The sequence below is a fragment of the Acanthaster planci genome, linkage group LG06 (genome assembly GCF_054643075.1).
Source record: "Acanthaster planci isolate LZ-2023a linkage group LG06, COTS_SCS, whole genome shotgun sequence".
Classification (NCBI taxonomy): Eukaryota; Metazoa; Echinodermata; class Asteroidea; order Valvatida; family Acanthasteridae; genus Acanthaster; species Acanthaster planci.
The window spans coordinates 11,455,739-11,483,145 of NC_141782.1; the positions used below are offsets into that span (position 1 = coordinate 11,455,739).

General features: G+C 41.1%; 2 protein-coding genes across 6 annotated transcripts in view; both read left to right on the top strand.

The window, feature by feature from the left end:
• The window catches only part of LOC110988484 (uncharacterized), a 65,830-nt gene extending 62,534 nt beyond the window's left edge, over positions 1-3,296 (top strand). For all 5 annotated transcript variants that reach the window (XM_087137653.1, XM_087137650.1, XM_087137652.1 and 2 more), the window contains one exon: positions 1,309-3,296. In XM_087137653.1, coding sequence (XP_086993779.1) covers positions 1,309-1,472 — 164 coding nt within the window. In that variant the 3' untranslated portion in view covers positions 1,473-3,296. The remainder of the gene's footprint in view (positions 1-1,308) is intronic.
• Positions 3,297-5,159: 1,863 nt separating this feature from the next.
• LOC110988479 (uncharacterized) overlaps positions 5,160-27,407 on the top strand; it is an 85,567-nt gene continuing 63,319 nt past the window's right edge. The window contains exons 1-8 of the mRNA XM_087137810.1: positions 5,160-5,431; positions 8,934-9,224; positions 12,101-12,367; positions 13,160-13,393; positions 14,261-14,524; positions 24,094-24,339; positions 25,311-25,556; positions 26,527-26,721. Coding sequence (XP_086993936.1) covers positions 5,353-5,431; positions 8,934-9,224; positions 12,101-12,367; positions 13,160-13,393; positions 14,261-14,524; positions 24,094-24,339; positions 25,311-25,556; positions 26,527-26,721 — 1,822 coding nt within the window. The 5' untranslated portion in view covers positions 5,160-5,352. The remainder of the gene's footprint in view (positions 5,432-8,933; positions 9,225-12,100; positions 12,368-13,159; positions 13,394-14,260; positions 14,525-24,093; positions 24,340-25,310; positions 25,557-26,526; positions 26,722-27,407) is intronic.

Consider the following 27,407-nt stretch of genomic DNA (forward strand, 5'->3'; position numbering starts at 1 on the left):
CCTGTCCCCAAAAGGAGATCTTTTTCCAGGCTTCCTAGTTGTGCTCGCCACTTTTCTGGATAGACTAAATTAACTGAAATGTTACTGAGGAAGAACCCCTCCACTGTATGAAATGAAGAAAACAAGGAAATGAATAACGAAAGAAACAAAAACTAACGGATAACAAAAATTGGACACTTTAACAAGTTTTCAGGTAGGACCTAATTATTATTTACTGTTATTTTGATTATTATTAATTATTTCTGGTATCGACACCAAGGATTCTTCAAAAGCGCCCTAGGCACAGTTACTATACTGTGCAAATAAATAAGTGATAGAAAGCCTGGGCTACAGTAACAAAAAGGTTTCCAAAGTTCAGAAATACACAAACTCCTAGATCGAGTGCCTGAGGGGAACTTAGGGGCAGCCTGAGTCTTAAATGTACAAGGGTACACAAGAGACCGTTTGATCTCACCAACTAGTGGCTATTGCGATTGGCACTAATGGCGGGAAAATTGCACCGTGCGTCCAGAAGACTTGAAATTGCCTATACCCAGTGTAAAAAAATGTTTGTATAAACTTGATACAGTCCAAACAAAATTCTATACTCGAAGGATTTTTTTTTTCTCAAACGTTGAGTGGGTTTGAACGAGTCGCTCTCATTTTTGATAGTCACATTTCTGTTTTAAAAAATCCACAATCACTTGTGCTCCATGCTTTAAAAAGTTGTGAATTGAACAAACTGCATTTAGTATGCTTGACTTGATATCAGCAGCCCCCTTTTGGGGGGAAACTGTGGAATGTTCTCTTTCTTAGTCGCTGATTTATTTTGCCAAAGAGGCCGGTAGAAATATGACTAGCTGTCAGTGCAAAAACGACAGAATAATTCAGAATAATTCGGTTGAAAATTCTCGAGCAGCTGTACATTTACATATATCACAACATCAAACCCTAGGCCTGTGTCTCAGAAAATACAAAATGGAAATATGATACTCTTTTGAAAGTAATGGGACTTGATTATGTGCAGCACGAGGTAACACCACCCACGGGGGGTATTAATGCTTGCTTGCTTTGGCCACCGTCATGGACGTTGGGGGGGGGGGTTGAAAAATACGGATAAGTAAAATGCCAAAGAAACGAAAAAGGAAGGGAATGAAAATCGTTAATTTGCTTGAATGGAAAGTTGCTGGTCTGTTCCTTGCTGTGCTGACGAGTGTTTCTCCCCTTTCGCCGTGGACAACAAAATCCTAGCGCCGCCTGTTCCACCCATACGAAAAGCAAGAAACACGAGAGGGGTTTCATTTTACCCTTTGATTTTGTGTCTCTTAGGTGGCCACGCGAAGGAGACGCATCAACAGGTTTCCCCGGAGCTCGTCCTTGTGACCTCGCTCCCTGCTCTCGTCTTCCTCTGCCTCATGCTGGTAGCAGTCTACCAACTCAAAAGACTGGAAAAAAATAAGCCCAGCCACGATATGCGAATTGTTGTGTTGTAGTTGTGAAATTGTAAGCTTAGTGTCTGCATTCTACTGTTTTGTACCGTTAAACGAATACAGATTTGTATCGTCGTTACTTTTATCCGTATTTTTATGTTAAAACCTATGTAACCGTAATTTTTTCCCGCAATTTTTATTCAGATATCAAAGGAAATTTCTGAGTTATAATTGTAAAGGATTCCTTTTTTTACAAGTACAAAACGTCAGAATCTTATTCAACTAATGCTAATGAAAATTCAGTAACGTTTTACATCAAATTTTGTACTTCATTCAATCGTTTTCGTTTCTTCTCGTGCCGAATGCCGTTTTAATGTGTGAGTTATTATCCTTGTTTATTTCTGTTTGTATTTGTTCTTAATAATATGCATTATTGTTTTTAATGTAAATATCTATTTAAACAGCGTGGCTTGGTTGCATGTAGTGTAGATCGTATTAATTATTGTCTGGTGAATTTTTGGCTCTTTTATTGAATGGAATGTCACGATCAGTTAACCTTTATCATCAGGTCACGTTCATGACGTCAATTGCAATACAATAACTGAGGAATTAGACAGGTAGAATTTGTGCAGGTTTAGCATTTCTTAAAATCTTCCATTGTTTTTGAACTTTTGGTGATATTCTTTCGTGCTTACGTCTAGATTCCAACCTTAACAACGGTTCCTTTGTCTGTGAAAAGTGCCTGGGGATCTGTATCCTTAGAATGGTCAAACTTATGAATATGCTTCGTCTTTATGGTCAATAGCATAATTATATTTCGATGTGTTCTTTTGCATAACATGATTTTCGACAATTCCTTAGTCAATGGGGCAAATATCAGGTGGCTGCCCAGACTGAGTCGAAGCAGGGATTTAGAACCGTCTTTGCACAGATTGTCACTAAGGTTTATATACACGATAGTTTAAGATTTTAACAAATGTACACAGGGCCCTATTTAGCAGCGCTGCTAAGCACACAATTTTACAGCAACAGAGGTTCCGTGTATCTCAGGCTGTAAGCAGTAAGGACAGCAAAAGGCATGCTTACCTCGGAGGAATCTCTGCGCACGTCTACCTGTGCATAACCACGGCAAGCAACGCCATGAAATAGTGCTATAACTGGCAAAATCTTGGAGATGTCAGAGACATGCGTGGGTGTGATGGAGTGCATATTTAATTTTGTCCATGGTGCTGAGCTGACACTTAATATGAAACCTTGTTGTAGATACTCTCTATAAATCAAAGTTAAAAACCGCCTCAAAAAACATTTTCGCTTTGCCGATAGGAACTAGCATGGGTATGTAATAAATTAACCGATGGAAATATTTGATTGTACTTACCAAGTTTTGATTTTTTGCTTTAAAACGATTAATTGTAACGCTGTCTCAGTCTTTTATCGTCTGATTTTAAATGGATAAATTGTAAACAGTGAATATCCTTGGACTGTAGCTTTTTGTTTTATATGTATGCAAAACTTTAAATCCCAAAGTTTCAAGTATAGTTTCACACGAAAGTCTTGGCATTATAACAGTGTCAACAATGATCGTTTTACTCATAAAACAAGCTTTGTAACGTGTTGATGGCTCGTAGAACCACAAACTGGTAATTGCGGTCTTAATGTTTGGTTTTCGGTTTTCTTATCGTCAGTGTAATGGTGTTTTATTTTCAGATGTGTTCATGGAATCGAGGAACAGTTTCTTGCTTTTGCTGTGCTCAGTTTTAAGACAAGAACAATTATATCAGTATGCACTGACACTGAGTAGTGAGCGGTTCCCTGCCGAGTCAGTAATACATGTACAGTTATCGATGGTATCTAGCAGTCGACCGTGAAAATATATATGAAGTAATATCTAGGGTGTTCCTTTCTATTTGTAGGTTCAGCGCGCATACGCAACTGTGTTGAAAGAGGCAGCTGGGTGCAAACTTATAAAAGCCATGTAAAAGTGGCAACCAGAATGCAACAATTCACGAAATTGTTTTTGATTGCATTGCATGTTGGAGAACCTGCAAAGAAAAGCTATTTTGCACACTCCCCAGACGTAATCGGAAAGGTTTTGAAATGTCAACAGTATAATTATGAACCGGCCTGTGAGCGAATTTCACTTACTCTGTTTTGTAACGTTAAATTATTTTGCTTTGCTTCCGCGGACACCTGAAGTATAAACCAACCAGAAGTTCTTCGAAACGTGTACTTTGTAAAGGCAACGCCTGTCTTTTGGGGTTGCGGTTTCACCTCGGGACAGGCGTGGAGTGAAATCATTTTTGCCAGCTTTTTGACGTCGCCATTTGAACAGCGCGTCAGATATGGGCCAAAGTGTAGCAACGGAGTTTTGTTGGTGTACATGTTCGTACATAAAAGTGTGGTTATGGGCGGTGGCCGTGTGCATCATCAGGGATCGAATCCCACAAGGCTGTACATAACTCAAGCGGCCTTGGAGGTTGGGGATTTGGGACAGATCTATTCACTGATATTTTACACGCCAGTTTAAGTTTATTCAAAAAGAGTGACTTGGTAGTCCCCCGTGTTAAAAAAAGACACTCACTGCTTCCATTTTACGGTCATCAGAACTGTATAATAAATAACCTTCAATTGCCTTGCGTATTTTATAAACCGCTACACTGCAAGGTTTGGTCACGGTGAAACACTTGTTTTTAAAGTCGCTCCGTGGAAAACAGACCTACGAAGCTCCAGACGTGCCATCCTAGATGCCAAACGTTTTTCTGCAGGCTGGTTATCAATGATAGTACGATGTAACGGCAGGTAGCCGCCGAACTCAAAAAATGATGACGTAATGCTTGAATCCCCATCCTTTTTCTAGATGCAGGGCACACGTCCGTCAGAACGAAAGCTCAGTTGTGCCAGAAACATGATCAACACTGGAAACTAATTCGTAATAACGAATTACTAACATTGCGAATTACTTAGTAGTAATAATGGATTAATAATTCGTCATAAAGAATTGGTCATTCGAATAATAACGAATTAGTTTCCCTGTGGTGTTTTTGTCTGTGGCACGATTGGGCTCTCGTACGTTAGTTTTTGAGTAACCGTCATAGAGCAAAGTTTTGCACGAGTGGGAATCAGTATAAGTAAAACATTACAAGAGAAACATTGACATAGGATATTGGCAAAATCTATTTGTATAAAACCAATAACACTATCCGAATATCAACGAAATAACTTCGGAATATTTCGACCAATTACGGAAAAGTTTGGAACGATATTCGGTAGTCACCGTGGCAGCTACTGTGCTCACTGATCTTTCAAAGTAGTCGAAGTGTTTTAACATTGACTTCGTTTTTTAGTGATAAAGGAAGCCTCGTGTTCTCCAGTCATAGTTACCTCGCAGTATAACTTTTGAGATTCCAAGTTCAACAATTTAGCCATTTAACAAACTGGGATTGAATTGTCTCATAGGGGCACACTATCGTCTCGAGTCATACGAAGAAAACAAGTGGCTTTAAAATAAATGTCTCAAGGACGTGCTCTTTTATATATCAATAATTGCTAGGCGCTACTCCATAGAGTTAGGCACACAAAGTGCACGTTCAACCGAAAATGGATAATGGGCAACCTGAACTTTCATATTTTTTTCCGGAACTAGAACTAACATGGAAAGCTTGGCAAGGTCGAATGGTTTGCTATTGAATGGGATGAAAGGAAAAATTTGCATATTGGCCTTTCTGGGGAATTCAGTTCAGCGGTGCCGCACCCTTGCCCCGACCTGGTGCTCTCCTCCCTCAAAAAAGCTGCCGTCCGCACTTCAAGTTCATTCAGACCGGCCTGCCAGCCTTGGTAGATCGGACGTGGACGAGTTTTGTCTCTGGAAGGCTTAAGCGTGTCTCCCACGCCCTCCCGCTGTCCTTTCAGTGTTGTAAATATCGCCGTTAGCCCTTCGGCGAAGATGGCAGCCAACGGCTACCTGGTCGTCGCGGCTGTGCTGCTGATCACGGCACTTATGATTGAGCCTGCTCTCTCGCAAGGTAGGCACAAACCCTAATTCGCTGGAGTTGACTTTAGTTTCACGTTAGTCTTTTTATAAATCCCCCGCTTACTCGCTCGAAAAAAACTTTTATAATCGACAAATTGGGTGATGTCATGATTTGCCCGGTGTAACCACAAAATCAGTCGATCATAATGGGGAAAAAATACAATAAACGTAAACACGGCTCGAAAAATACATCTACAAACACGAATTTGATCGCGTAATAATGAAAGCTAGGATTTGTGGTTTAACTGAATAATTACTAAAGTGAAAAGGTTTTAACCCCCCCCCGTAAATCAGTTTTCTTTCTGAAATCCCTGCGTCACAGGTATCGTGAATGTTTACGTGTGAGCCCAACTTGTTATATACAGTTGGAAATGTGTCTTCGACACTTAATCATGTTTTTTTTAATTAACAAAAGAGGAAAATCGATAGTTTGCTGAAAGCGAGATTTGTTTTTCCAAAAATATACACAGAACTTGATCGAGCTTTCATTCCAAGAGAAGTGAACCTCTGTATTATTTTGGTACCGTGTGTCGCAAGGGTTTTCCTTAGCTTTATACGTTGGGGATTTTGGTTTGACTTCTCATCTTCCTTTTTCCTGCAGATGGGAGGGGACGTTAAGATCGTATTACCTGGTGTGACCGTGATCTTGTCCTTTGTATAACAATACAAGAAAGCTGTGTCTATTTTGAACATTTCTATTCGTTTTCTGCGTTATAGGTGTGACTAGGGCAGTTGTATTAATGGGGAAGAAATTATGCTCTTAGAATGAACACCTCTATCGAGCTTGAGGACTCAAATACTATATCGGTTACACCATGGAGAAGGGATAGACACAGGGCTATATACAAATATTAACTGCAACATTAAGGGCGAACAGGTAGTCACCAGACAAGTAATTTGTAGAGCCTCTTGATTTGTTCAGAGTTTTGCGGAAAAAGAAGATTCAGACTTGACTGTCTATAAAAATCCGATGGTGAAATGCTCCACAAAGTAGACAAGATGACACAAAATAATTTTCAAGTGTTCAGTTTGCAAGTATTTAAATTAGTCTTGGTTCCAAGACCTTCCAGTAGTTATTCCGCGACACGAACCGACACGTACACTTTTAGAGGGCGCTGTCACCACACGAATCGTGATGTGGCAGTGCCCTGCACATGAGTGTACGTACATGTACAGTGTACATGTACGGTACAGTACGTGTACATCTACAATACTGTACCTGTGATGGTACGTGTCGTGGAACAACTGGAAAGTCTTGGAACCAAGACTAGCATTTTTAACGAACTACCAAGAACCCCAACAGGATTGTAACCAACCAAATATCGTATGGACTGAACGTAATGCAGTCTCAAAAATATACTATTTGTGATTTTTCCCTTGGAGCCTACGCTCCATACATGTAGTTCCGCAAAATTTGATTCTACCAACGCGCTCACTTTTTTTGTTCATTTTTAATTTGTATCACAACGAAATCAGAAACCTAAATCCGAAACACAAGATCTGAATAATCAACGTAGTCAATCTCCCGGGTCAAAAGTTTTATGGGGCGTGTCAGCACTGAGTACACAGCGGTGTAACGTATTTAAAAATAGACTAGGTCACAGTCCCTATTGTGTCATTGGTCGGGGGACAGGTAAGTGCGGGTAATAAATTCCGGTGAAATTCCACTGGATTTATGTTATGTTATTCAGGAAGTTATTCAGTAGTGCGTTGTGTGATCATTAAGTCACTTTCTTGATGACACATTTTGCATTTTCCTCTTTACGGTTGAACATTGTAAATTCGTGCACCGTCCGCTCTCGAGAGAGGCCTTCAGCCTGTAGGCTAATTTGCTGCCATATTCACGTGACCAAGATGGTTGCAATTTCGAAAAATTCCGAAATTTTCAACTATGTGCCTTTTATTCCTCCATGGTCCAACATTTTTCAAAAACACACTGCATAGGGAAGACTTGGCACATGTCTATTCATCTCTATTTCTGGGCGACTGAGGGCGCTGGAACGCACACAAAAACACGTGGGTGAATTGCATACGTATTACATGGCAGATACAGAAGGTAACTTCATAAGCTTCACAAGTGAACTTGAAATGTTGTTTGGGCTCCATCAACTGCCTTCGAGATGGAATTCAACATTCAGTTTCACATGTCATAGAAAGACTCGTTGAAGAAAGACTCGATCGCTATCCTGAGGCCATGATTACGCAGGAATAAAAGGGTTTGGTCCTGTTCCCGAGGATAGTTGGCCGCCCGCTCACGTACGTGCACGCCTTGGTGTTCGGTGCGAGGGCATCAGTTAATCAGCATCATCGTGCGATTGTGCTACCCCAAATGCCGCTAATACCAGGCGATCCAGTAAGAAATCCCGACGTTATTTCCCCTTTTCAAAATAGTCTTCCAGGAAAATATTCTGTTCTCATTGGCCACTTTCCAGGTGTATATTGTGTTTGTCATTGTTTATACTAGTACAGTACAGGGGCCTACATCATGTAGGCCCTAGTACTAGTAATGTTATGCCCCAACTATAGCATCAGTCCCAACTATAGTTGGGCCCATCCCAACTAGAGTGCTACAGTTAGGCCGGCCCAACTACAGCAGAGAGGTCCTGTGTGAATGATGTGCCCAGCATGTGCCAAAGTCACATTGTTTACAAATGTCATGTCACTGGTCATATAATTAATAGGGGTAGATGAACAGATGAAGTGCAACATTTTAGACGAATTGTGTCAAGTGTGAGACACATTGACTTGGATAATGTTAAGACAATTTAGACTGGCACAATTTGGCATATCAACATTACTACCTGGCATGCTGACCACTAGACACAAGTACATTGTACATGTATACACCTTTAATAAATCCTGAAGTGAGACAATGCCAGGCAACCTGAAATAAGAAAATCAGAATTTTGCTAATAAACCTTTTTTTCCCCAATTAGTTGAAAGGTCATTTTGTTCACTGTTATTCAAAACCAGTGAGATGATTCTGGAGTCACGTATGACATAATCAGGCAGAGTCTGAGTTACATGTAGTTATGCCAAAATTGACATTCGTTTACTGGAGTCACATCACTCGGTGCTGTTGCAAACCTTCAGCTGGATTTGAATCACTGACTCTGTGATTGTTTGTCATGAAAAATTACCACTGGGGCACAGCATGTTGTGAATCAACATTGAACCTCCATCGTGAACAGTGAACAGTAAACTGTCTTATGATATCCACTAACACCCATCATCTCTGTTAACATTTCCTGCATCCTGAAAATTTGTGGAATTAGGGCAATGTTCAATACCTCCTCCCTCCGTGTCCCACAGTTACTGTCACAAATCTGTGACGCCCATTCTGTCACTTTCTGGTCGTAGATTATATAAGAACTTTAGTGAACTCCAGATAATTAGTTTTGTTTCATTTTTGTTTCTTTTTTTATAAAAACATATCCCTGATTTCTCACATTTACAGCACCACAATTGCCAGTGTTTCCATCTTTCTATTCCAGATACGGTGCCTCCACAAATATTTAACTGTTTGATGGATGATTTGGGTGGGATGACCGTGTCCATTACATCACAAACGGCTACTGCTACTTGGACCGCTCCCTTTGCAGTAAATTTCCAGCCTGGAGGAACGCCAACCAACCCGGATAGCCAGTCCAACGTGTATAGTCAGTTTTCTGGCGTCACCCCTTTTAACTACGGTTTTACCACTGTCCGTTACCTGTTTATTGACAACCCCCCAGGCAGTGCACAGCAAAACAGTGCTATCTGCTCATTCTTTGTCAGGATTGGACGTAAGTAAAGTTTAGGGTTTCAGTGACAGCTTTTTAATTTGGGCAACAATTTCTTTGAGTTGCCTGACATTAAATATTCTGTGAAAGATTCATGTGGCAATCAAATATTTGACAAGTACAAATATTTATTTTTTATCTATTAAAATCTTTCTTGCAATGAAACCAAGGATTCCTCAGAAGTGCCCGAGGCATGTACATTAGCTTGGAAGCCTGAAAAAACCTGTAGAGGGGAAAGAGTGAGAAGTTACAGTTTTAGTGGTGGAAGGAAAAACCCATGAGGTGCACAGGGCATGCTAATACTGGACTGCGACCAGAGCTTGCTGCAAGGGTTACTTACCTGAAGCTCAAGTACGTGAGCCACCCGGTGAGAGGAAGTACAGGGGACCTGTCAGTGTTGCAAGTCTTAGAAGGCTCTATTGATGGCACCAGATGGAGGGAAGCTCTGAGGAAGACTTGGGTGGATAATATCGGAGAATGGAGGGGTGTGAGTATCTGAAACGGGAACAACTGGCACTGGACAGCACCAAATGGAGGACATTTTGTCACTCCTTGCAGACCGTCCTATGAGAATAGTACCATGGTTTTACAAGCAAGTAAGTATCCTCTTCAATATGGGCCACCAGAGCACACTTGTTTGCCAATGGAAGCTAGCTCTCTGAGTAGTATCTGCATGACCTTGGTCTTTTCCTTCAGTTGATGCAGCTCAGAGATTCCTCCCATGGATTAGAAGAAGTTTATTGCATTTCATAGAAAGCATCATGGATTATAGCACCACTAACTTTCCACAAGAGTTTCAGGTTGATGAGCCTATGTTCTGAGCAGATGGTAGAGCTGCATACAGTCAGTTTGAGGGGAATGTAAACTTGGTTGCAAGGGCATAATCTAGGACTATATTTTTATCATGGATGCAAAACCTGTCCTCAGACTTCAAGCCTACTGAAGTAGGCTGTTTGTGAGATGAGCAGATTGTGTTCTGTGCTCAGGAACAGGAGAAAGGTGCCGTTTAAGTTGCAAGATGACCCAGTTCTTTGCCCTAGGCATTCAGCCTGTGGCCAACTCTTCATAGAAGTTGCTGAGTCGTATTATCAGCTAATCATGCAACAGGACCGCTGCAGTTGTAATGAAGATTGTCAAACTCTTCCTTTAGCCTTATCTGAATATGTCATCATAGTGGCATAGGCACAGATGACTTTTGCAAAATACCAAACTTTTCAGCCTGAATCACGTTGTCACAAGTTGTTCATTGATGTCGCTTTGAAGCCTATAACTGATTGATGCAGGTCAAGAGATGGTATGCCAGTCCAATAGTAGTTAATCTGATCTGCAGCCGATTTCATGAAACTTTACGCAATGATGTAACTCCACTTACAACGCATTTTATTGCATAATTTGTGCAACATATTAAGACCGATTTTATGAAACTTACGCACTGTGTAAGTCCGCGACTTAGGCAACAAATTATGGCGTAACTTATGCAGTAATTTTAGGTAGTGTGAGTTGCGCCAAACGAAGCGAAAATGAACGAGTTGACTTACTTATCCGGTCCAGTTAAGCCTCATCATTGCTAGACTAATTAAGGACTAAACAAGAAACAAAAAACAACTTTGTTCCGGAAGGTAGTAATAAACTTGTTTGGCTGTGAGAAAACTGTAAAACTTTTTGTCCGGTTTCAACGACAAATGTTTGATCACTGCTGTTAATACACATGTATTAGACAAGAACAGCTGTTGCAAAAGCCAGTTTTGTCCTTGTCCAAAAAATTTAATATTATTAAAATGTGGTGCATCTACACAACTTTTCGTGAAATCAAATGTAAGCATATTGTGCAGCTACGGCATAAATTTTTGGCGCAAGGCTTATGTATGGTTCAAAATTAGCCACATTTTTGTGAAATCGGCTGCTGATTATCTGTTGGGTAGGAATTGCCTGGCGATCGCTTATTTATGACCAATTTTGTATGAAGCTGCTCCAAAACTCCCACTTGAATGGTCAAGGGAAGCCCTGCAACAGGAACACCACCATTGCTGTGTGATATCAATGATGAATGGCTGCCACACAGAGACTGCTCACAAATATATGCAGGCTTACTGCTACATGTGGGAGCTGCACCCTTCATCACTTTCGCTCACAGACTGCATGCGCTTGTGCTGTGGGACCAGTGTTTATACCTCTACAGGAAATTGATAATAGGGGAGTCAGGTTGGCAAAGGGCTTCTTTCCATGGTGTTCACCTCTCTGTCTCAGGTTGGATTCCCAGCTTGGTCCATACGTGGATCAGGTTTTCAGTCCCTACCTGATTCAGTGGGTTTTACACAGAACATTCTTGTGTGATTTTTCTCCCACCTCTAAACGCTGTAACTTCTTCTTATTGTCACTTTCTATAGGTCTCTTCAGGCTTACGAGCTACAGTACCTGGGGCACTCTTTAGGACTCCTTGGTTTCATTACCAGAAAGACTTAAAATAATAATAGTAAATAAACACATGTGGAAGGACTCTTCCATGTGGTAGAATGTTTGCAAATCCTTTTGTTTTCATGTCCATTTTTTAGTTTAAAATCTTTAATGTACTTCTCTGCTAGTGGAGAACCTCGGAGCAAAAATTAAAATGTTTTAGCACGTGTAGTTCAAGCTTCATTTCCACAAAGAATGACTTCACCAATGAACTGCGTGGTCTGTTGCACAACAGGGTTCAGAGGACAGTTACCCATGGTCAAGTTTTCAATTGCTCTTGTGGAAGTAAAGTCCCTGCTAAACATTTTCTTTGTTTTCAAAAACACATCCCATTTTAATGTGTCTTAACTCTGTGTGGTAAAATTCAATTACTTTTGAAAGTTGGAGAATTTATTATCTCATCTGTGTTATTTTTCTTGTCCCAGTTGTGACTGATGTCGTTTCGCCGACAGTGTCTAACTGCCCATCAGATACTACTCAGTTCATATCTTCTGGCCAGACTAGTGCATCAGTTACCTGGATTGAGCCCACAGCCTCTGACAACAATGGTGTAGTTCGACGGTCCTGGCGGTCACATGCTCCAGGTTTCCAGTTCCCGCCAGGTTCCACAGAGGTTTTTTACCAGTGGATTGACCCGACCAACCCCAACACACCAGTGGAGTGCAGATTTAACGTGATTTTGTCAACTTTAGGTATGTAGAGGTTGACGGGAAAGATGGGAAAGTACAATTCCAAGCTGCGCAAATGTGTAGCTGGCAGTGATGTTTGCTTGAGGGAGACTCGTGGATCATGTATCATTGCTGGGCATTGAATGGTTTAGAGTATTGAAGTGTGATATCATTTTAAGACACTGGTGTAAATGATTGAACGTGTATTGGATTGTGCACTGATCCTTGCACTAATGCTTGTTACACACACCATTGTCATGTGCACATGACAAAACCCATGATGTTAAAGAAAAAACCCATGATTCACTTTGGTACTTGATTTGGAAAAGACTGAATTGGCAATTTGAATACTCTTCTCATTTTCATCTTTTTCCTTGAGTGTTTGAAGTAAGGTTGCATTTTTGGTGCCCAGGTATTCATGTCTAATTCAACAGGGTGCAAGGTCCCTATACAACCCCAAAATGCTCACAATTACACAATTCTACAAGTGTATAATTTGGAGCGGGTGGAAGGATGACCCATTTCAGCCAGTATATATGCATTTACTTTCAATCTCCACTTCGTTTTTGTTTTCATAGTTTCACTGGCTTCAGACATCATTATATGAGTCCATCTATGGACCAGGTTGTTGGGGGGGAGGGAATTTTCCCATCGTGAGTAACCCAAGACAAGCATAGCTACTTTGTACCCTGAAAGGGATAAAAGTCCCTCCCCTCTAAAAAAGTTTGGATAGAATGCAGTGGACTGGGAATCCCAGCTACTTTCCTGTAACTTGTAATATTGATACCAGAGTTGGCTGATTTCTTGGCCTGTCAGGAACGGATGCTACAGTGCCGTCTTTGACCTGCCCAAATGATGTCGTCGCTAATCCAACTACCGGCGTTGCCACCTGGATTGTACCAATACCGTTCGACTCATCAGGCATCTCAACCACGACACCCAGTCACAACCCTGGAGATGTTTTTTCTGAGGGATTCACCGACGTCACCTACAGCACTGTGGACAATTTTAACAACCGAGCCTCCTGCTCTTTTACAGTGCGAAGAAGCCGTAAGTTGATGTGCTTTTCATTTGTTTGCTTATGTACAAATCAGCAAAATGCGTTTTTTAGCACTCACCTGAGAAAGGTAAAATCTTGTCTCCTTTGATTGTTTGATCGTATTCTGTGCCTGGCATACTTTCCTTACATACATACATACAGTTGTTTGGGGATTTTTGTGCATTTAGGGATACAGCACATTGTGGCTGTGTGTTTCCATCCCCTTTGGGCTACCTCACTCTGCATTGTGTTTTATTTAAAGAGGTAGGGAAAAGAAAACCTTCTTTCCCCTATTGTAACCTTTAAACGAGGTGGCAAGACCATCCTCCCAAATTAACATGATAAAAGGGAACAGTTTTCCCATTTATGATTGAAAAAATGTTTGAAAAATGGGCTTCCGCGAGTCCCTTTTTCGTCGATTTTCAGAAACACTCATTATGTATTAATGATATGCTGGTGACCCCAAACTGTCAGGTGGAGATACAGCTGTAAACACGGTGCATCCTCACACACAAATCTCGTAGTAGAGGCCTGCTCAAAATGCAATGTTCTTGCGCGATTCTTGTCCACTACGTTGATTGGCTCATACATCAAGTTTAAGTGCACGATTTGTTGCATTTTTGTCAAAAAATAAAACAAACGCTGGTCTTGTGCAGTTTGGACAGGAGTCTCGTACACTGAGGCTCGGTCTTGAAATTTTGCAATAACGCATATTGAATCGATCGTTCCCGGACAAGCATCTAGATTTCAAACCTTCCTGGTTGTCACAGAGAGGTTTAAAGGGGTGGATTTTCTAGAGGCAGGTTTCATGTTTATGTATGAGGCACTAAATGCATCATTTCAAACTTGATATTGTTCTTTTTAAATCCCATCTGTAGCAAGTACTGAGCAATATGTACCGGTCATCACTAGCTGTCCGGAAAACATTCAACAGGTATTGCCTGCAGGTAGTACCAGTGGCAGTGTGACGTGGCCAGCTGTCACTGCATATGATGACAGCGGCCATCTGCGGCTACTCATGCAGACCTACTCTTCTGGCGCATCCTTCCCTCTGGGCACAACACCAGTGGAATACCGCTACCAAGATGCAGCCGGGAAAATTGCCAGATGTGTCTTCACGGTGGGGCTTACCGTTCAGGCAGGTCAGTTTCTGAGGGCGTGGCTCAAGAGTACAGTCACAGTGAATGTTTGTTTCTTCCAAAACCCAATGCATATTTATAGGATTTATTTTTTTTCAGAGTTTTTCTTGCTTGCCAAAAATGTGCTATTGAACCCCATTTTGGAGAGTAAATAAACAAGAATTTAACTTTTAATAATGAATTGGAAAAGGATATTTCATTGAAAAAAATCAAAAAGAGAGTGTAACGACTTGAATTCGTTACTAATGAGTGGAATTAACTATATGTATAAAGTTTTGTTTTCGGTGCATGTCTCATATGCAGTTGAAAGTACGTGAGGCCAAATATTAGTCTGGTTTATAGACAAACGAAGGCAATTTATACTGACTATCATGTTACTGAATTCTTTTTATACATGTACCTGATGACTCCATAATAAAATGGCGTCAGTTTTACCTCGAACACTTCCTAAGTCTCTGGAGGATTTCAAACAATGGGACATGTACTTCAGAAGATACAGTACCATACTTTGAAAGGTGCACCTCTAAAGTGACGTGACGTACCACATGATGAAGACATCCTTATATGATGTCAGTTGTCTTATACAAGACTCGCCTGTTGAGGTACCTGCAAGGTTTCAACCCAATCGGGCATGTACTTCAGTAAATATACCAGTTGTGATCAGACAGGGGCACCTCTAATGTCACGTGACGTACCACATGATGGAGACGTCCTCATATGATGTCAGTTGTCTTATACAAGACTCCCCTGTTGAGGTACCTGCAAGGTTTCAACCCAATCGGGCATGTACTTCAGTAAATATACCAGTTGTGATCAGAGAGGTGCACCAGTAATGTCACGTTACTTTTACCTGATGAAGTCATCGTCACATCAATTTTCATTTACAACATATCCCTGTCAAGAGAGCTGCAAGGATTCAACCCTATTGGATGTGCAATTCAATAGATAATGTTTTGAAGGGTGCATTTTTAATGTCACGTGACTTGTCAAATGATGACGCCATTGTCCCATGATGTCAGTTTTCTTCTACAACCTTGACAACGCTTCCCTTTCGAGGTATCTGTAAGTTTTCAACCCTACTGGACATGTACTCCAGAAGGTGTAGTGCTTTGAAGGGTGCACCTTTAATGTCACATGACTTCTCACCCGATGACATCACCATCACATCATGTACATTTTCAGCTACACGGTATAACACTCACTATGAACATATTAATCTGTGAAATTCTCATAAAAGTACCACTTTTCCTTGGAATCACTGTGAACCAATATTTTCGCAGTGCTTTCAACACATGGGTAAGGGTTATTTATCCGTGAAATACCTTTTGGAGAAATCCTTTGTTACACGGTCTGTGAAAACCCGGTGAACTCGCCCGTGGGCAGTCAGGCCGGGGACCATTACTTATTTCATGGTACTGAGGAATCGGTAAAAAGTCTGTAGCATTAATCACCTTAAATCAACAGTGTACTGTTAGGTTTCCCATTCTTTGATGAACTGTGAAACATCAGTAACAACTACAGTCTAAAGTTTTACGTAAACATTGGCTCAGCAAGAGTTAAGAACCATGTAATACACGTAAACAAAAAGAGCTCAGGGCCGCTAACTGAGCTATGGGGAGAGGATGAAAGTCGATCGAAAGTTGAGTGCGAATGGCAGTCTTCATTCACAAAAAAAAAAAATAAAACAGAATCAAAATTACAATCTCCGTATTTCATGATATAGAGGGATTATTTGTGTTTGTATATACAGGTTTATATAAACAGGTTGTCAGGACAACTGTTTTCTACACATGAACACGTACCAGTCTGACAAATGCACCCACTGTGTAGAGTAGTCGCCTCTTCTGTTTTGTACAAACACTCCTTGATCATTTCGTTTTTATTCTACATAATCTTGTACCACACAAGGACTGGATTTCAGTCTGTTATTGAAAACTTTTGAGTTTTCAATAAGTTGTCTAACGTGATGAAAACAAAATGGTTTCGCACAGCAATAAAAATTTCTCAATGTACGCCTGATAATGCCCTCGCCTTCAGATTCGGCATAAGTCACGTCCAGTCTCCTGCTAGTATGAGGCGGTCTTAAACGCCTGTTTGAAATACGTTTCAGTAAAAACTAGGAAGAGGACATCAGCAGCCAACAGACCGAAATATCATTTTTTTAGATAGTTGGTGTAATGTTTTGGGCAAACACTGTAAATAAAAAATTACACACACTGTCTAACATGCCGAAGGAAAAAATGATGGAGACATTCGAACGTCAGAACTGTCTGTAGACTATGCTGCTTGCAAAAATCTTGAAGCAAATTTACATTTCTGAAATAACAGAGTTGGACAAAAAGGCTATGTTTGAGTTATCACTTTGTTGACACTAACTGTGTTTTGTGGACGTTAAATAGGACCAGGAATGTGAACGGCTATCATCATAGCATAGACCTATTGTGTATTCCACACGCATGGGGCAGCCACGTGGGGACTGCGGGCAGTAGCCGAACGGGTTGATTCCGTTCAGAAGCATTGTATGAAAGAATACATAACATGGGGCCATTCAAAATTGTTGAGGTTTTTCGAAACCGGAATTCACTTTTTATCGAAACAAAGAAAAACAAATTGATTATTTTACTCAAGTGATATTCCGCCGTGTGTGCAAGTATGCCCAAGAATAGTAAATGCACTGGTTCCGATTGCGAACAACATTGAATGTACGGGAACCAGTCACAACCCCCAACAACATGATTCAAAATTTCGACAATCCAAAACCAAGCAAGGACAAAATACTACATGCATAGAAATGTTTATGTAAATTAGATCACACGAAAAGGCTCTTTAAGTGTTGGCATTTTTCAGTGTTGTGAATTACATCTTTATTGAGGGCTGTGCGCATTAGTAGTAAGATAGTTAGTTAAACTGGATCTGTTTGGCTGTCGCTGAGCTGTTGAATGGGAGCATAGATATATGATGGGAGCGACAGGCTGGTCGTTTCAGCCCCTCCTGTGTCGCTGCGTATACAGTTGGAAGTTTTTCTGTGCAACAATCTTATTACAAAAAACGTAAATTTACAAATGTCATGTTAATGTACGGAGGTGCATTTTGTACATGAACAGATATTTATTTGTGAATTATGAGGACGTTGTGGGAGCAACATAGATGAGGTTGAAGGAGGCTGCTTACAAGGTTGAGGGAGGCTACCTACCACTTTTCGTTGGTGATGACATTGAAGCGTTTGGTTATTTTACGTATTAAGATATAATTCCCTCACCCGATGGACGTAATGGGATCATAGTTGCTACTACGCATGTATAGTAGCAGCTCTTTAACGGAAAAGTCATGCGTTAAGACTCACTAGGTTCAAAATCTCTGAAAAGGTCAAGAATGATGCCAGTATCAAAGCTAGGGTGGGAGACAAATTTTAGCTGGCCATTAATTAGGCTTAATTAACTAATTGTGGCCTTAATTATGGTAAAGTTGTAACTTCTGAACTGTAGGTCCTAGAACAATGGGACCAAGACTAGATTGTTAGCCTCTTCAATGCGAACAACCTTTTGCACAGTCCAAACTTCCTGTCTAAGTACCTGTGCGGTTTCAAACCTATCGCACATGTTTTTCAGAAGATGAAGTGCTTTGAAGATAGCCCCACACTAAAGTCCAGAATTTTCTTCTTTCTGAAAGTCAAATTCTGCTTTCTTCTGCATTCTACATTTTAATACACATGCATGTGATCAAAGGGTTATCAGATAACCCTTTGGTCACATACATGTACTGTATATGTAGGCCTACAGGTATCTTTGGCGTAATGATACATGTAGGGCCTACACGCACCATGCCACCGAGATCTTGGACTGGTTCCTGTCCCCATTGAGGGACTATTAATAGAGAACGGGGACCAGTGTAATCTCTGTAGTGTGAAGCTGCAGGAATTTAATACCAATTTCTATGATATTGCAAAGGAAAAACAGGAGGGGAAACGCTACCAGATGTTATTTTCAAAGTGAGTTGAACGTTGAAAACGAGTTGTCATTCCTAATTTGGGTTCATATTTATTTGATTAATTGTGCAGATCAAAAATATTTATTTGTTTTTTAAATTTTTTTACCGAGAATTGCCTTTTCCGATTTCTACCCCCAAATCTGTGATTTTTGCAGATTTTCCGGCTCTTGATTTTACCCCAAACAAGACAGTCTTCTCATATGGGCCTACCAGTAAAACTGCACAAAACCAAACTTGCTAGTGCTCGCTACATTTCCAGCCAAGTATAAGGTTGTATACATGTATGTATGACACATGTCGAGAGAGTTGTTATAGTTGAAGGTAAAGGTTACCTTATGTATTGTCCATGAAAATTGCCTAAACGTTGACAAAATTATCAAATAATAAATTCCATACTTCTTGTGTATGAACAATAAGGCATTCCACTCCAGCACCTTGGAAAAGTAATGCTGATATTTACATGTACTTTATCATTTAAGTGCTTATTTGCTATTGGGAAAAAATCTTTAAGTGATTTTTGAACAATGTAACTTTGGGTCTGTCGTTACATCATTGTCCTTAAACTTCACACACGCATTGTTTGCACCAAAGTCATGATATTGTAACGAAATGATTCTTCGGCATTCCGTAGTTCTGTTTGACTCCACGCGCCATATGTCTTGTGGTGCATGATATTTTTAGAAGCTCGTATATAAAGCACGCGCGTGGCATTGAAGAAGAGACCTTGTGGAGACGCCGACCTGAGATGAGCTGGGTGGAGAGCTAGCTACTTTGGGCGGCAGTACCGACAACCAGTTGGGGCAGGCTGAGGCCACAGACGTGTGAGTGTCTAGCGCATGTTTTTAATGGGCTATGGAGATTATTTAGGTGCTGGTTACTTTTGTTAAGGTTTGTTATATCCACAAGTATGGAACAGTTTAGATCATTCGTTACTCTCTATTGTGATTGGGATTCGTATGACTTATCTGCAATTGCAATTTGAAGACATAGGCTGGTTGTTGTTCTTTAATTAGGACTTATCAAAGACTCTAAGTACAAGGATATTTGTATATTTTTAGTATTCCCCTTCTATAATTCCCCTATTTATAATTTATCAGTTTTCCAAAACTGTAGCTCTTCACGTTGTCCTTTTTGTTAAATTTTGATCTCTATGTGTAAGCCAGCCCCGAGGGGTTGGTTGAAAGCTGTAAAATAAGCAAAGGTTATGCAGACGTGAATATGGTTGCATAGAACTTATGATGTTTAATCGTTGGCTGCTCAACAAGGAATGAACACTTACAATGCGATCACCACCTTGATTGCATTGACAAATCCTCAACCAAAATTTAGCATTACAGAAATCTCTCTACCAATCATGTTCTGTCTCAACAGAAACGGAAATTATAAATCTCGAAATAATGAACTCAAGGCATATATGCCTGAATATTAAAGTCAGGTGGACCTCATCTTATTTTTAAGGAAACGCATGTTTCAAGTGCAATACTCACATTTGTCATTGTTTGGTACATTGTGGATTCCCTAAAAGTCAAGTTCCAGACAAGTCAATAAACAAGTACATGTAGCAGTAAGCCTCATTAAATATGCACAAGAAAAATAGGACCTTTTGGACCTGCTGGGACCTTTTCCTGTCCCATGTACAGTCACATGCTTACAACTTAACAAGCATGGTCAAACTCAACCAACTTTTGGGGCTTTGGAGAATATGACATTCACAATTCTAAAAGTTCAGACCAGAAAAGGAATAATTACTATAAATACACACTCTTAACAACTTCTAGAAATACTTTAGAGTCACAGCAATTACGCTCATGAACTCAATATAAAGCATCTCATGAAATACATCAGCTGCTCTCTCAGCTTCTTGTAGAGCCTAACAAACTCAATCAAAACTCTGACCATTCTTTCTGAAAACTTGACACCGACTTTCCAGAAATATGCTTAACATCTCGGTGTTTTCTCCTTCCAGTAAAAGTAACTTTTGGGAAGTAGTTCAGCGAAACACACATGAACATTCCAAGCTTCTCATGTTGCTTAGGTTTCTTCCAACTTCCAGGCAAAGTGGCAAACGGGCTAAGTAGCATACGGGCAAAATAGGGAAAGGGCAAACCAAAAGTCATACTCGAAGAACGAAGCATGGAACACGAAGTGAATGGGAACAATGTGAAATATTCTGAGTCCAGTGTGAGTCCTGGTTGGCGGCTATGCAGATACAATGTGGAAGTGGCCAAAAAAGAACGAAGCAACACAAAGTGATTGGATGTACAGAAAACATTTCAAGTCCAAAGTACATGTAAGCCCCTTGTATGTATTATAAGGTTTTGTATGTATTATGAAGCTACGGGCAAAAGTAGCACACGATTGAAATGGTTACATGTAGGTGTACATGAGAATTTAATACCCTTGAAAGCAAAAACAAATCAAAGCCCGCTACGGCAGATTGCACGCCATGGCTCTTCGGCTGCCGATTCGATCATGGGCAATTCCAATTGGGGATTTTGCCGCCAATTGTGATTAGGCGAAGCTATGGGCTTACATATGTACGTGAGCGAGCCCTGTCAAGCGCGACATCAGAGCCGGCTACGATGTGGGAGAGGTGAGTGGCAGGGTATTCTGCAGTTGTGCCACTATTAAATCAAAATCACTTTGTCCTGAGAAGACAATAAAATATAATAAAAATAATAAATAGAAAGGAATAACATCCTTATGATAACCACAGAAGTAGAAATGAAGTGAACATACCTGTAAAATGAGCAAAGATGATGCAGGCATCAATATGGTTGCATAGAAGTTACGATGTTTAATCGTCAGCTGCTCAACAAGGAGTGACTTGAGACACAGCTAAGGTTAACAAAGGGGGTGAGTGCACTTCCTGCTGGGTGTCTCAGCCAATCAGAAGGGAGTGACCATGGTAACTGGTCATCCCTCGGCTGATTGGTTGTTGGAGGCTGTGTTCTAAGAAAAAGAAAGTTTGTATTTTTTGGGGGGGGGGAATTTTCCTTCATTTCTCTGACAGGGGCACTACATACTCCCCCGAAAAATTAAATGTTGTCTCAACATTTCCAGGCTAAAACAAAAGAATCAATGAAACGCTTAAAAAAAAGTGAAACCTGGAGGATCACTCCAACTATGAGCCGCAACCCATCTCCTCAAGTTACGGACATAGCACAAAAGAAGAAATTATGTGAAGGTGATCAGCCTTTCTCAGTTCCTGAAATCTGATCAAGAAGATCAATGAAAAATGCAATTTACTGCAGTTAGCTTCATTTTCGACTATTAGGCCAGGCAACTAAACACGTAATGCACAAACAAAACCTCAAAAAAATGCTCTCTTTAGCAGACTGATGATGGCTGCCTTCAGCATTGACTGCCATCCTGTTGCATACTGACATGACTAATGGGGTTGATAGTTAGCTGGTGGGTAGTAGGTCACAAGTGGGTATGGCACTTGTCGTGGATGTGGAGTTCCCATCTGCTGTGTTGCTACATGAGGAGATTGGTCTTGGGTGGGGCCAGCAAAAATGTTCCACTGTGCAGAGGGAACAGCGGTAGGATTCGTCATGGAAGTCATCACTGGGGCGACTCGGTGATAATTGGGAACACCAAGTTGATCGTGAGTGAGACTGTTCGGAGGGTGTCTGTCCCCGCTGGGATACCGCGCTTCAGTCTCCATGGTAGGGTCCTCGGGATCATCACCCGCTCCAGCTGATGGTTCCTCCTGTAGTGGTCTAGACTCAGAGTCCTCCTCGATGACTTGTGGGGTAAGTTCCTCCAGCTTCACCCCTGGCTCCTGCTGAGGCTCTGGTAGATGTGGCTCTGTAGTTGGGTGGTGTACAACAACATTTTCCACCTCTGACGTGGCCTGCAACGGCAGATGAGGTTGTTGGGTTTGAAGATAGAACTCGTCATCAGAGCTGCTCACATCTTGGGTTTGGCCTGATCGGTTGGCACGTTTCTTCATTGAACGCAGTCTTCTCTTAGTGCATGGTGGTACGGGTTCTGGTGCGTATTCTGATGTAGGTAGGTGGTTACGGGGGAGGAGCAGGTTCTGATGAAGGACTTTAGTCCTGCTGTTCCCGCTCTCTGGCCTTACCTCATACACCAGCATGTCATCTTGCATCTGTCGGATGACAATGTGTATCTTCTCCCAGTAGGATCTTAGTTTTCCTGGACCCCCAGTCTCATTCAGATTTCACACAAGAACACGGTCCCCCGGCTGAAGACTAATACCAAGTACCCTCTTGTACTGTTCACTGTTACGATGGGTCGTCTTGGAACTATGTCTGGAAGCTAGGGCATATACTTGTTCTGTATGAGTCTTCCATTTGGTGACATAGTCAGCATGGCTTGAAGTGGCACCCTCTGTACTGGTTGGAAGGTTGAAGGAGATATCTATGGGAAGTTGGGGTGGTCTTCCATAGATTAGATAGAAAGGGGAATACCCAGTTGCCTTGCTGCAAGTGCAGTTGTAAGCATGTACAACTTTATCCAGAGACGCCTTACAGTTAGATTTCTGCTCTTCCGGTAGGGTTGGCAGCATCGACAGCCAAGGTGCGGTTGAATCTTTCAACTTGCCTGTTGCCCTGCGGATGCTAGGGTGCGGTCCTCAACTGTTTGATGCCATATAGCTGCTTAAGTTGGGGAAACAACTGGTTCTCAAACTCCCGGCCCTGGTCATGGTGCAACCTTCGAGGAAATCCAAACTCTTCAGGTCAAAGTCGTTGAAGATTTTCTCTGCAGCTTTTTTACCAGACTTGTTGGTTGTGGCATAGGCCTGGGCAGAATTGGTCCATTAAAATTAAAATATACTCATATCCCCCTCTGCTGCACTCCAGGTGAGAGAAGTCGATGGACACCAACTTCAATGGCTCTGTAGTAGTGATGCTCTGAATAGGGGCACGCATTGGTCTGTGGGGTCTCTGCTGCTTCAGACGGTGCACTCTTGAGTGACGTAGTGTTCGATGTCTTTCTGCACATGTGGCCAGTAGAACATATCTCTTGCAAGGCTGAGTACCCTGTCTTCTCCCAGGTGGCCCATTTTGTTATGTAGTTCCTTTACACCCATCGTCTGTGTTTCTGAGGGGAGAACAAGTTGTCCCTGAGATCCTCGCTGTTGGTAGAGTATCCCCAGTTGAAAGTGTAATTTCTCCCATTCATGGAAAAGAGCTGTCGTCGCTAGGTGTTCCCTCACGCTTTTTAGGTTGTCGGTTGTGGCTGACATACTCAAGTACCGGTCCAATCACAGAATCTGCTCGCTGGTCATCGGCTATCTGCTGATCACATCTTGGATTCCCTCATTGTCCAGCGGGATTGAGGAGGTGATTGCTGACATCAACGTGAGTCCTGACTGCTGAGCTTTAATGGCCCTGATGGTGGCATCATTTGGAATCGTCTCCAGGGTGCAACCAGCCATGTACTTTTCCAAGTCGAAGGGTAACCGTGAGAGTGTATCAGGCAGCAGAAAGCATGTTGATTAGAAACCGAAGGAGGTAAAGTACATGTATAACAGCACTGTAAACTTCATTTTATTATTCATGAATGGAGATGATCTTTTTCTTTCATTGTTTTTAACCATCTTACGGGGACAGGGGACACTACACCACCTACAATTACATGTCCAAGTAACATAGTACGGACAGCAACTAACAATGTGGTGACATGGTCACCTGCAACTGCCACTGACAGTGGGCAAGCGGGGGTCTCAGTCACACAAAGCGGGGGACCACCCTCAGGAACTACATTCGCAGCTGGCACAACTACACAAATACAGTACACGGCAACTGATGCGGCAGGAAATACTGCAACTTGCACATTCTTTGTAATTATCCAGCAAGGTAAGTGCTAACTTTCTGGGTAAATTTTCTTGTCATTAACATCCTCTGTGGAAAATATGAGACAAAGATGAAGCTGTGTAGTAAAGTACAAATTACAGCTTTAAAACTAAGAAGAGCTGTTATCATGGCCTCCTAGATATTTGATATGTGTCTTCCCTTTTATCATACTGATTTTACTTAATTTCATATTGATTTTAAGATCACAATGATATCTCTCACAACTTCATAAAAACTCAGAAAAGTGGCATTTGACAATTGATAGTAGAAAATAGAAAGAATCCAGGAAATGAATTTTGCTTAGATACTTCCGATATCTCTCGCAATTTCATCAAAAACTCAGAAAAGTGGCATTTGACAAGTGATAGTAGAAAATTGAAAGGATGAAGGAAATGAATTTTTCTTAGAATCACTTTTTGTGTATCTCTGTACTCTTCTTCCATGTATGAAGACTGTTTGACATCTTTTTTGAGATACGTGAACTGAACTTTTTTCAAACATTAAACATTGACCAAGTATTTCTGGAAAAGTGAGGGCACTTTTGCTTTAACCCTTTGATGGCGGGAATTTCTTTCCGAAAGCCGACTCCAAGAATTCCAGCCTCGCTTGGCCCCGAAGGCCACCTGCCAAACCGCAAATTTGTGGTTTGTGTCCCAGCATGCTCTGCACGCTTTGAATGACACGGTGAAAAGGCTGATTGTACAGTGGCATGTGGGTCTACTTAAGCTTCCACATTCCTGTTGCCTCTTTTCAAAGTGGGAACTATTGTGAAGCTGGTGATTATGATGCAACCAGCCATGTACTTTTTCAAGTCGAAGGGTAACCGTGAGAGTGTATCAGGCAGCAGAATGCATGTTGATTAGAAACCGAATGAGGTGAAGTACATGTATAATAGCACTGTAAACTTCATTTTATTATTCATGAATGGAGATGATCTTTTTCTTTCATTGTTTTTAACCATCTTACGGGGACAGGGGACACTACACCACCTACAATTACATGTCCAAGTAACATAGTACGGACAGCAACTAACAATGTGGTGACATGGTCACCTGCAACTGCCACTGACAGTGGGCAAGCGGGGGTCTCAGTCACACAAAGCGGGGGACCAGCCTCAGGAACTACATTCGCAGCTGGCACAACTACACAAATACAGTACACGGCAACTGATGCGGCAGGAAATACTGCAACTTGCACATTCTTTGTAATTATCCAGCAAGGTAAGTGCTAACTTTCTGGGTAAATTTTCTTGTCATTAACATCCTCTGTGGAAAATATGAGACAAAGATGAAGCTGTGTAGTAAAGTACAAATTACAGCTTTAAAACTAAGAAGAGCTGTTATCATGGCCTCCTAGATATTTGATTTGTGTCTTCCCTTTTATCATACTGATTTTACTTAATTTCATATTGATTTTAAGATCACAATGATATCTCTCACAACTTCATAAAAACTCAGAAAAGTGGCATTTGACAATTGATAGTAGAAAATAGAAAGAATCCAGGAAATGAATTTTGCTTAGATACTTCCGATATCTCTCGCAATTTCATCAAAAACTCAGAAAAGTGGCATTTGACAAGTGATAGTAGAAAATTGAAAGGATGAAGGAAATGAATTTTTCTTAGAATCACTTTTTGTGTATCTCTCTACTCTTCTTCCATGTATGAAGACTGTTTGACATCTTTTTTGAGATACGTGAAATGAACTTTTTCAAACATTAAACATTGACCAAGTATTTCTGGAAAAGTGAGGGCACTTTTGCTTTAACCCTTTGATGGCGGGAATTTCTTTCCGAAAGCCGACTCCAAGAATTCCAGCCTCGCTTGGCCCCGAAGGCTACCTGCCAAACCGCAAATTCTTGGTTTGTGTCCCAGCATGCTCTGCACGCTTTGAATGACACGGTGAAAAGGCTGATTGTACGGTGGCATGCGGGTCTACTTAAGCTTCCACATTCCTGTTGCCTCTTTTCAAAGTGGGAACTATTGTGAAGCTGGTGATTATGATGCAACCAGCCATGTACTTTTCCAAGTCGAAGGGTAACCGTGAGAGTGTATCAGGCAGCAGAATGCATGTTGATTAGAAACCGAATGAGGTGAAGTACATGTGTAATAGCACTGTAAACTTCATTTTATTATTCATGAATGGAGATGATCTTTTTCTTTCATTGTTTTTAACCATCTTACGGGGACAGGGGACACTACACCACCTACAATTACATGTCCAAGTAGCATAGTACGCTCAGCAACTAACAATGTGGTGACATGGTCACCTGCAACTGCCACTGACAGTGGGCAACCGGGGGTCTCAGTCACACAAAGCGGGGGGACCGGCCTCAGGAACTACATTCACAGCTGGCACAACTACACAAATACAGTACACGGCAACTGATGCGGCAGGAAATACTGCAACTTGCACATTCTTTGTAATTATCCAGCAAGGTAAGTGCTAACTGTCTGGGTAAATTTTCTTGTCATTAACATCCTGTGTGGAAAATATAAGACAAAGATGAAGCTCTGTAGTAAAGTACAAATTACAGCTTGAAAACTAAGAAGAGCTGTTATCATGGCCTCCTAGATATTTGATTTGTGCCTTCCCTTTTATCATACTGATTTTACTTAATTTCATATTGATTTAAGATCACAATGATATCTCTCACAACTTCATAAAAAACTCAGAAAAGTGGCATTTGACAAGTGATAGTAGAAAATTGAAAGAATCCAGGAAATGAATTTTTCTTAGATACTTCCGATATCTCTCGCAATTTCATCAAAACTCAGAAAAGTGGCATTTGACAAGTGATAGTAGAAAATTGAAAGGATGAAGGAAATGAATTTTTCTTAGAATAAAATACTTCTGATATCTCTCACAATTTCATAAAAATCTCAAAAAAGTGGCATTTGACAAGTGATACCTGAAAGGATCCAGGAAATGAATTTTTCTTAGAATCACTTTTTGCCTATCTCTCCACTCTTCTTCCATGTACGAAGACCGTTTGACATCTTTTTTTGAGTTACGTTAATTGAACGGTGCATTTCTTCAAACATTAAAAATTTACCAAGTATTTCTGGAAAA